Here is an 11,549-nt window from a genome sequence, read left to right as displayed (position 1 = left end):
CAAAAAATATTTCAAGAAAGTCTTGGCTAATTTTATACAGACACACAAATCTGAACTTTTCTTTGCCACTTAAATCTTCAAACATGTTGAGTGCGCTTTGTAAGTCTATTATAAATCCAATGAAACCAGTTTTGCGGGCCGAAGCTACTATTAAATTCCCATTAGATAGTTTTAAATTCATAATATAATCTTTACTAATTTCAAACATTTCTAAAACTTTATGAATATTAGCAGCACATAATGCTTTTTTGTAACCTGGTGCTAAGGTAGAACGGCTATTCAGTATATCAAATATGTCATTAATAATGTTTACAAATTTTGCTGTAGCTGTACAATCTTTAAAATCATCTACATTATCCTTACAGAACATTAACGCATCAGCAACTGACTTACTAAACAGCTGTGTGGCCAAACGCACTTTCATTTTCTGTTTAGAAAAGAAAATATGGGCTTGTTTAAGTTTATTTGCGAGGTGTAAGCCTTTTTCCGTTTGCAAATCAAGCAATAAGCTGAGGAACTTAAACTTTATCTGATTGTCATCTTTATCAATTAATGTCTCCAAATCACCTAACGTATTTCGTATAAGTTTGATCATATGACACGGATCATAAAATACATTAACCCTTATGTTGTTTAATATAAAATATGGTTTTAAATTATTGATAGAAAAGTTGCATCCCAAATATGACGCCATACTTATATTTGATGCAGCACCATCAAAAGTCAGTCCACAAACATAAACTTTTATTTTATAAAGCATTTCTATTGCCATTTTTACAATACCTGCCCGTTGCTCTCCAGTCATTGACGTTATAAAAAAATAAGCTATAGGCAACGAACAATTCATATTTATTACTGTAACCATCAGGACCAACGCTTGTGTTGCCAAAGGAAGACTGTCATCTGAAATATCCGTACCTGTATCAACATGCCCTTTATATTTATTTGTACTTCCATCCCAGATTAACCCTTTTCTTATAGCCATTTCATCAATACTTAAATTAACAAATATTTTATGTTTTCTATTTTCTGCCAATGCTTCTAAAGTGTCAAAGCTTTCAGATGTAAATCCTGGTTCTGCATTAACCTTTTTATACCAGCGTGACAATGTGGCTGGATGAGGTAGCACTGTATTAAAAGTGTTGCGTACAAAATTGTATGCCCTCGGAGAATAGAAATGTAGTTGAAGTGCAAAAGACCTCAACTCTGGGGAATATGATCTTTCTAACGAAGATCTTTGCGTTTTTTTTATATATCTCACAAAAAATTCTTTATTACTTACTGGTATATTTGATAAAATATGAGCATCGTCATAACTAAGTTTCTTTTTTAAATCACTTATTACATCTGAAAACTTTGACACTTTGCTTTTAAGCCTTCTGTTTTTTTGGCCAATTGCCTTTATTTTCTTATTTTTAAGCTTAATTATGCTTCTCAACTTCATTACTTCCTCTTGAAGATCCTTTATTCTAATAGGCTGCTCCTTGGCAGATGTCGCTGAGGCAGGTTCGCTTTCTTCTATCTGTAAATATACATGTAGATGAGTAAAAATGTTGTAAACATTATATACAAGTAATAGTAATAAGATTATATAATATGACTTCATTGTTGTATATTTTTCTATCATTGACATTAATTTTTACTTACATCCTGTATTGTAAATGAAATTTTATCACTCTGCTTTGAAGTAGATGGCTGTGATTCTATTTTTTTTTGTATAGTCCTTTGTTTGGTCAAGACACATTCAATATCTCCAATAGCACTCCTTTTCATTGCTGGTCCAGGTTTTGGTAAATTTTCTTTATTCTATAATAAAAAGAATGAAATAGGTGATAAATTCATTTACAGGAAGATAAACTATCATTTACTAACTACTATACTTAACATATTAACTGCCCAAGGCATATAGTACACCTACAGCAAGACGTTCAATGAAGTTTTTCAATTTATATCTTTGAAATAGATATTATATGATAATAATGGAATTTATATATTTTTCTGCAATATTTAGTACCCTACTCCTGACCACTTTATATTTTTTTATAAAGTATAACTATCACATTACATATGGAAACCATATGAAATGTATGTAACGTACCTCTTGCAACAGTGAATCAAATATTGTTGGAATCGCTCTATGAAATAGCCTCGCACGAAAGCCACTTCTATCGATATTACGACTGTCAAAATGTTTTGAACATAACACAGAAGATTTTGTGGGCTGCCAATTCGTCACGTTCATGTTTGCTAACCAGGAATTTCTCAAATGGACATCATTTGGAAACCTGAAAAAAGTAAATGTATCAAGCAAGAATGTGGAAATAACCTAAACCATTAAAATAAAATAAATCTAATAAAATATATGAAGTAAATCTGACTCCGGCCCCTCCAAATAACTAAAGTACCAAAACTGTCAAACATATTTTCAGGGAAGTAAGATGTTATATTATTTAACTGAACTTAGGTGAAATTGCTAGGTATCATACGTATTACTAAAATATACACGTAAAACAAACGCTTGATGTTTATATTTAGCTGAATTAAGTATGAATATTAGCAAAATAAACGAAAAAACTCATGCGAAGTTATTTTGCTTAACAATACTTACTTATGAAATGTTATGTCAGGTGTTTTATTATATGTAGCACTACTACACCGTGGGGCACTGCACTTCACCATATTTAATCCGTCTTATTTTCACAATTTACACATTAATATTCAATATTTTTAAGAAAAAAAAACACTTAAGCGATTTTGCAAGGAAGCCATGTGTCTTCTATCGTCATCTATCAATATGGCGGATTGCTTCAATTTTTGTTTTGTCTATGTGTGTGTTTGTGTTACTACATTGAAAGACAAAGAAAGATGTATTTGAAATTCAGACGAGTGAGAACAAGATGGAGATATTGCTTATTACTGTCTAAGTGTTTGTGTAATTTGTGTACAGTCTGTTCCTCTTATATGTCTGTGGTGTATACTAATTTTTATATTGGTAATTTACATAAAATACTAATATAGGTATTTGTATTTGAAAAAACCTTAGTGACATAAATTAGTGTTATGCTCATGTTATGCTCATGGTGGTAAATGTGACATTGACACTTTACTAATATGATAGAAGTTTAAAGTAAATATTTTCGATTTAACTTATTTTGAATTATATAAAAATAACTTATTTATGTTTTAAAAGCTAGTTGAGTTTTTAAAATGTTTGGAGAGAAAGTAATAGAATTGTTAAAGGAGGCTGAGAGAAATCAAGATACAATTGATATGTATAATGTAATTTTTTTTCCAAATTATCTGTTTCTTTTAGAAGTATTCTTCCTGTTTTAATTCATTGTTAAGTTATATTATTGTTTTAACTGATTTATCGTTGTTGCTTTAATAATTAGTAATTTATTTTAGGATGAAAAAATTCGGCAAATAATTCAAGAAATGCACATACTATTTAAATTGAATATGGTTGATGCGTAAGTATCCACTTACTTGAACATAATTATCGTTTAACATTCTAGTAAATAATCTGTAAAGAAAAAAATATTTGGATTTTTTTAATATTTTTGTAGGAATGCAACAACGGAAAACAAATCTTTATGGACAACAGTACAAGTTCGACATTCTGCATTAGAAAGAAACAAGCGATGTTTACTCGCCTACCTTTACAATAGAATGAATAAAATTAAAACATTACGATGGGAATTTGGCTCAGTTTTACCACCAGATGTCAGGGAACTTCTCTCGGATAGTGAATATGAATGGTTTACAAAATACTCAACTAACCTCGCTTCATACATGAGGTCACTTGGTGAAGATATAGGGTACAATGGTATAGATCTTACGGAAAATCTTAGACCTCCGAAATCACTATACATTGAGGTGCTATGCATAACGGATTATGGTAAATTGGAGCTAGAAGACGGTGACGTTATAATGCTTAAGAAGAACAGCAGACACTTCTTACCGACGGTAGAATGCCAAACTTTAATAAGACAAGGGGTTTTAAAACAAATAATGTAACTATGGGACATTTAGTGATTGTTTGTGTTAACCTTTTTACCGCCAATGGCCTAAACTTTTTTTTAAATTGCTGTATTGGGCAAATATTTAGATAGTTTTGTTAGACTTAATTGTGAAAAAAAAATGACTTCAGTTATATTGACAAGTAACATAACGTAGGTAGACAAAATAATTAACTAGTAAAAATATGTTATCAAACATTAAGTCATCATATATAAATCAAATTTAAATGGGACAACAAGTGAAAGACCACCTTTCGATAAAACAAGATCAAAATCGGTCCACCCAGTTAAAATTTCTGAGGTAACAAAATACAGTCGAATTGAGAACCTACTCCTTTTATTGCAGCCGGTTAAAATTAGTACTACCAAATTAATCTAAACCTGTTTTAATAAGTTAACTATTTCTACTGAAATTGGTGCCTTTACAATATGAACATTTGGATCTTACGTGCAGGTCTGATATGTTGAAAAGGTTAAAAAACTATTGTCTTAAAGAAAATAAAAAGGCATTTGATATGTGATATTTTATATTATTAATAAAGTATGAACAAAGAAACATGTGTTCTTATTGAATAACAACTATTTCTGTATGTAAATATCACATACTAGTTTTCACCCATAGCTTCACCCATACAAAACCAGGTGCAACATTGTTTGTATGTCTAATGCTATTGACGGACCTCGCTTTTGCATTATTTTTGTTGATGCTAGGGTCTGATTGGTCGTAGCGTAATTTTATATGGCCTATTGATTTCTTCGATATGGATAATGGCTGACAAATAGCGACGCATTTAAAAATGTAATAAATAAATCTATTAATAGTATTATTATAAAGCAGTGAAGTTTGTTAGGTAGGTAATTTTTTTGTGTCATTTGTGTGAAAAAAATTTTAGCACTGGAAAGCTACACTGCTACATTATACCGTATTGTTTGATTAATTATGAAGGACGATGTAGTGCGGAAATTTTAGTTAAAGATCAGACCTAATTCTACTAAGTACCTAATATTACTAGGGCATTTAAAAAACTTAATAATCTGCGATAAAATCCGTAAAAGTTGTTTCATTATAAAAACGAATATTTACTCGTTTTTCAGATAGATGTCGCTTCAGTGAGAATTCTTTCATTTCATATTTTTTTAATCGGAGAAAATATTCTGGCTTAGTCGATAATTATGCGTATAAATTTAAGTCAATCTTAGTTGGTTGATGGGAGGAACATAGGTAGCATTATGTATGTAAGTCGTAACTTCAAACAAAGCAAATATTTCATCAAAATCTTGAGCGAGAACCTTACCCTCTTGTATTTATAGAAAGTTTCTCTTTCTCTCTTCTCTGCAAAGTAATGACTTATAAAAACCAGCAATCAGCTCCTTAAATATTTACCTTTTTTAAATACATTGTAGCTATAGTTGGTGAAAATCTACAATTCTATGATTGTGTGTCATCGCTTATACATATTATAATTAGCTTCGTGGATTCGTCCGGCGTATTTTCCGATCCAATGGGAATGTCAGGATGAAAAGTAGCTTACGTATTGTCCTGAATCTTCATTTCAAATGCCGTCTACGGCAAATGACACTAGTTGAAAATCATTATTTTACAGGAGAGCAAAAACAAGGTTCTAAAAAATTATTTTTCGTGAATTAAGTAACTAGTAAAATTATAAAGAGAAAAGATTGGTATTTGTTAGTGACATGGCATAGTAAACTACCACTTATCCCAATCTTACAGTTTTTATTTTTAGAAGACAATATATAAGAGTGCTGCGTGGCTACGGCACTAAATAATTTAGCCACCCCCTCTCTTCCCGTGGGTGTCGTAAGAGGCGACTAAGGGATAACAAGGTTCCACAACCACCTTGGAACTTAAGAAGCCGACGGATGGCGGGATAACCATCCAACTGCTGGCTTTGAAATACACAGGCCGAAGACGGGCAACAGCGTCTTCGGTGCGGCAAAACACACGAGTTCACGTTATTTTTGGCGTAAACTTGTGGAGGCCTATGTCCAGCAGTGGACTGTTTAGGCTGTAATGATGATATATAAGAACGGTGTTGACTATAAAATATAACTACACTACAGATTGCAGTTCCCATAAAATATGTCATAGCGGCCAAAACTTGGGACGTCTAGGAAACGATAAACTGAAAGGATATCATTGAAGGATTTAGTTTACGAGTCCCTTTCATACAAACACATGTACATATATGTACGATATATATGTATCATATCGACTATGTGTCAGTTCGAGGAGTACGCCTTCGTTACATGAATTATAATTTAAATTTATATGACGCTAACGTGGCTCGCAAATAGCTCGAGGGACGATAGGTGCAGAGTAGTTCGGTTAGAACAAACATTTCAAGTTTTACTTCTAATTTATGATCTCTACCGTATTAAATCGGAATGTTTGAGCTAAATACACAGGCATGCTTATAAATAAACTGTGATGGGACTTTTTTAAGTTATTTAATGTGTATATCGGTTACTGAAAAATAGTAACATATATTTTTTAGTTGAGTCCAGAGCCAGACAATAATTTTACTGCTGCTTATCTTTCCTGTAGTCGATTCAGCCTGTAATATCCCACTACTGGGCATAGGCCTCTTTCCTCATGTAGGAGAAGGATCAGAGCTTAATAGAGATATGTTCCCTACTAACGTGCTTAACTAAACGGCTTAACGTGCTCCCCGAGGCACGATGGGGAGACATACAAGGACTGCACAAACACCCAGACCACGGCAAACACCTGTATGGTCAATACAAACGTTTGTCATGTGCGAGGAATCAAACCCGCAACCGCCAGTGCAACAGTTACAATCCATGGCTGTGACCGCTGCGCCAACGCGGCGTCCTTTCCTGTAGTGTAAAAATGTAAAAACAATTTTTTTTCTTCTGTAAAGGAGAAAGAGAAACGGTTTTGAAAAGGTTTTTCCCTGTGCCTATTCTTAATTTCCCCAAAAGTGGGTTTTTTTTCTATAATTCCGATTCATCGTACCTACTAAAATCATATTATTCTCAGAAGCAATTATTCTATTCTAAGAATAATCATATTATTCTAAATAACCTTCTTGATAACCTATATTTTACATATCAATAAAAAACAACTGATTTCTATGAAGCGTGTCTTTAATAGGTAAGTAAAAGGATTAAAAAAAAATCTCAAGAAATACACTTTCAAGAATTTTTCGACTAACGAATAAAAAAGGTTTTCATAAAGTTGATAATAGTACTCAACTTCAGAACCAACAATCGCCTGTATAGAATAAAAATCTCTTAAAATAAATGGTCGCTATAAAATAAAATTCTCTAAGCGGTTTATAAGTAGAACTCAGGCCGGCGTGCACTTGATGCAATATAGACTGGATAGAAATAACGCTGATAAAACCTTGCAGTTCATCCGCACACCTGCGCCGGGTATATTAGCTTGTTCTCTTCTCGGGAGATAACAATAAAGTGTTCGTATTGGATCTAAGTGGAATGGGTTACAAGTTCTAGCTATCTATGTTATCATATTCGGGGCCATTGCATCACTTTGGTATAGACTGCCAGACTGCTTTAACTTCGCCAAGTTACTATTAAACACTAGGTACATATATAACAGCGTGTCAATATTTGAGAACAACGGGTGCAACGGACAAGACGCCATCAAGGAACTCGCCTTCGAATGATGTTATAATAAGAAGTATTTGTAAGATGAAGCTTGAGTGCGCAGATGTGAATGTAGATGGTTACCGGGCAACCATAAATATACTTTTACGAACGGTCGAATCAAATGTAAAATTTTATAAGAATTGTAGTTGAACAATAGTAAATTGTAAAAGAAGTCTGAAGTAAAGAGATTTCATTGTATTAAATATTTAGCAAAATTTAAAAACGAGCTAGGAATTTTTTCCCACGTGGAACCTTTTTTTTTGGTATCGCAGGGTATGTTCGCAATGTATGGCGAGTATGTTTGCTAGAGTAGATATTTCTCTTGACTGTTTGCTAGTATCTTTGTAAATTGTTAACCTATATATTTATTTTTTGTTTTATTTGAAGATGTATTTACTATTTAAAAGTATAAATAACATGTTTTGTTAAAATAGCAGTTCCGAATTTAAAATAAAATATGTACGTATGCATTTAGAAACAAATAATATATTACTTTACAGCACATACCTACTGGCAGTAGCCGAGATTATTGACGATTCATTTTCTTTTGTAGGCTGATAAAAATATAAGACGGGTAAAAATAAAGATTTTTTTTATAAGTATTTTTTATTGATAACATATGAATAATGTGGGATTGTGGTTTCGGGTTTTTTAAATTTATTTACCGGAATCGTAACGGTCGACCACAGAGTATTTTCCAATTATAAAAACGATCAGGATGAAACATAGCTTTAATATATATTTAGAATTTCTACCTACATTTATTTTGGATTGCTAGAATATGATTTCATTTTGGGATCTATTGATCAGTTTTAATGATGTCATTTTTGCCGCCATTGTGGAATGCTTCATACTCATCTTTTGCCAGTAAGACGAAAGGGTTCCGGAAGTATAGAGCACACTTATTTTCATAGTATTAGGGTGCCATCGATAGGTGGTGATATCGATGTGATACCGTAGTAACCGATTTTAGATGTTTGCAACAACAGAAGTATGGCAAGCTTGTTGCCTACCCTAACCGCAGCCCTCCCCAGCAGCTTTGACCACCTTACTCACTAGAGGACCATAACACTACTGCAAGCATTGTCATTTAGCTGTGATCTTCTGTGGGGTTGAACTACTTACCCAGACGTGTTGATCCAGATTTTGATTGCCGCCGACATTTTGCCAGTGAAACATGTCTTGCATGGAGTACAGGCCCACTAAGCTCATATCTTTTCTAATAATATAATCTTGAGCCGAATAACATGATTTAGCTATTAATTTGTTCTTAATAACTTTAATAAAGTTTAATAAATAAATCTATCAAATAACATATCTACCTAATACGAATATATTTCATGAGCGGTGGTTGAAATCGCGATGTCTAGCTTATTAACTAGACGATTTGACCTCTGCATCAAACAGTAATCGAATGATTCAACACTTTGATTAACATTTCGACATTCGCTTTGTCATATCCCTTTGTATTTGCAAGCAATTGTCTAGTTCACTGTCAGATAAGTCACTATAGATGAGCACGACATACGCAGTCAAACCATATTTTGACTTATTGACAAACGGATTAGTTCAATCCCCTTTGTGTCATGTCAATAACGACTAGCGTTAATAGTACGACTCATGCTATATCGAATGCATATCGACTGCCCAATTTCAAAACACAGTAAAGGACAAAGTTTTCGAAATCAATTTGAAAAAAACAATTTTTGTCCCTTACTGTGTTTTGAAATTGGGCAACCGATATGCTAATCGATATATAAACAATTGAAGTCATTATTGCTTTTTTACTGATTTCAAAAAGCAGATTCTCAATTCAACTGTATTTATTTTATTTTGTTTTTATGTGTGTTATCTCATAAATTTTTACTCAGTGCACCGATTTTGATTCTTTTTTAATCGACAGCTGGTGCTTGTCGTGTGGTTTTGTTTGAATTTAATGGATATATGACGGCACGTTTTGAGCTATACCCAATAATTCGTATTTAATTAATTATAACTGTGTGGCTACGGTACTGAAGAATATATCAATAAACTACTACGCGTCAATATCTCGAAATTGTAAATAAAAACTATAGAATTAGGAGCCAAAGAATTTCTTTTCTGGTCAGATAGTTTTGCTGGCCAAAATCGGAATAGATTATTTTGTCTTTTTTTCATATTTGTATGCAGCCAAAAAGTACAAGGCATCAATCACACATCGATTTCTTGAAAAGGGACATACACAGAACAAGGGAGACAGTGTGCATGCCCATAAAGAGCGGTCCTCTTCTTCAAAAACTATTTACACACTAGATGAATGGCGTTTACTTGTAAGATGGGCAAAAACAAAAGGAGAACCGTATGTAGTAAAAAATATGACACAAGAAAATTTTCTTAATTTTAAGGTTCACGTAAATGACAAATTGTGGAACAAGAATTTTAGACAACAGAAAATATTGTGGACTAAGATTAAGGAAGTTTTCGTTGATAAATCGGAACCGAATAAACTGTATTATAAGTGTGATTTAAACCAAAGAATATAGACACCCCCTCTCTTCCCGTTGGTGTCGTAAGAGGCGACTAAGGGATAACACAGTTCCATTACCACCTTGGAACTTGAAAAGCCGACCGGTGGCGGGATAACCATCCAACTGATGGCTTTGAAATACACAGGCCGAAGACGGGCAGCAGCGTCTTCGGTGCGACAAAGCCAGCCCTGCGGTCACCAACCCGCCTGCCCAGCGTGGTGACTATGGGCAACACACATGAGTTCACGCATTTTTGGCGCGAACTTGTGAAGGCCTATGCCCAGCAGTGGACTGCAATAGGCTGGAATGATGATGATGATGATGATGATGTTTATTTTATATTTCCATAACGTGTAACTTATTCTACTATGTCCAATATCATATCTGTTAATAATGTTGATAATAACACGTTGACATCTCATGCGTAGGTCGTTCAACCGCGGATACAGTTTTTATGTAAATTTTTATAAAAGATATCTTAGTACTATTACTAATCAATCAAGATATATTGCCAATCGCTCTTTTTGCCGCGCCCTTTCAGTGTCAAATGACATCATCTTCCGGCCAGTTCCGATAATCAATACATCTGGTTGCTTACTGGCGATAAAATTCTGACACAATTCGTATTGAGTTAGTGTTAAACCTGAGGTCAAAACCATATCATTAGTTAGTAAGTAATACGATTTGACTATGCACTCTTTATTGTGACTTTATAACTTACCTGTATGTGATGTTTATACGTATTTAGGGACCAGTTTAACCACATACTGATAAGGTTAACTGAGGTAGAGCACAGCAGGAAGTTACCTGTTCAAAATATGAAGCAGCCCGACTGGGGTAGTACCTCGACCTTACAGAAGATCACAGCTAAATAATACTGCTTTCAAGCTATGTTGTGTTCCTGTTGGTGAGTAGGGTGACACAGCTCCTAGGGAAAATTGGGGATAGGGTCAGCAACGCGCTTGCGATGCTTCAAATGAAAAAGAGTCTTGACACACAGACGGACAACAAAGTGATCCTAGAAGGCTTCCATTTTTCCTCTTGAAGTACGGAACTCTAAAAAGGAATTGAACTAAAAGACGGAATCAACCATAGCAAGGCAAGTGCCTCTACTCTAACATTCGAGGCAAGGCCTAAGGCCTCTCATACAAATTAATGTGTAGTTTGACACTTTTTTATCTAGTTACGAATATCAAGGACAGGTTATTGAGCCATGCCGATAATCATGATATATATTTAGCTTTGTCGTCCAGATAATAAGATACGTTGGCGTTTACATCCGTGGATTATGAAATATCAGAATATAAATCGTTATCACTAATAAATTTAGTCTGAAAGATTATGCAAAATATAATTTTATATTTTGTTA

The 11,549-nt window shown here is 33.6% G+C and overlaps 1 protein-coding gene across 1 annotated transcript; it reads left to right on the top strand.

Moving 5' to 3' along the window:
* The first annotated feature begins 3,094 nt into the window (after positions 1-3,094).
* On the top strand, positions 3,095-4,036 carry LOC123655875 (DNA replication complex GINS protein PSF1-like). Its single transcript, XM_045591621.1, has 3 exons — positions 3,095-3,279; positions 3,406-3,470; positions 3,567-4,036. Exons 1-3 carry the CDS (start codon positions 3,208-3,210, stop codon positions 4,015-4,017), a joined length of 588 nt encoding a protein of 195 aa, XP_045447577.1. The 5' UTR covers positions 3,095-3,207; the 3' UTR covers positions 4,018-4,036.
* The last annotated feature ends 7,513 nt before the right edge of the window (positions 4,037-11,549 follow it).

Source organism: Melitaea cinxia, chromosome 8 (genome assembly GCF_905220565.1).
Source record: "Melitaea cinxia chromosome 8, ilMelCinx1.1, whole genome shotgun sequence".
Lineage (NCBI taxonomy): Eukaryota > Metazoa > Arthropoda > Insecta > Lepidoptera > Nymphalidae > Melitaea > Melitaea cinxia.
The sequence above is the reverse complement of the archived record's forward strand: the minus strand, read 5'-3'. Positions and strand labels throughout refer to the sequence as shown.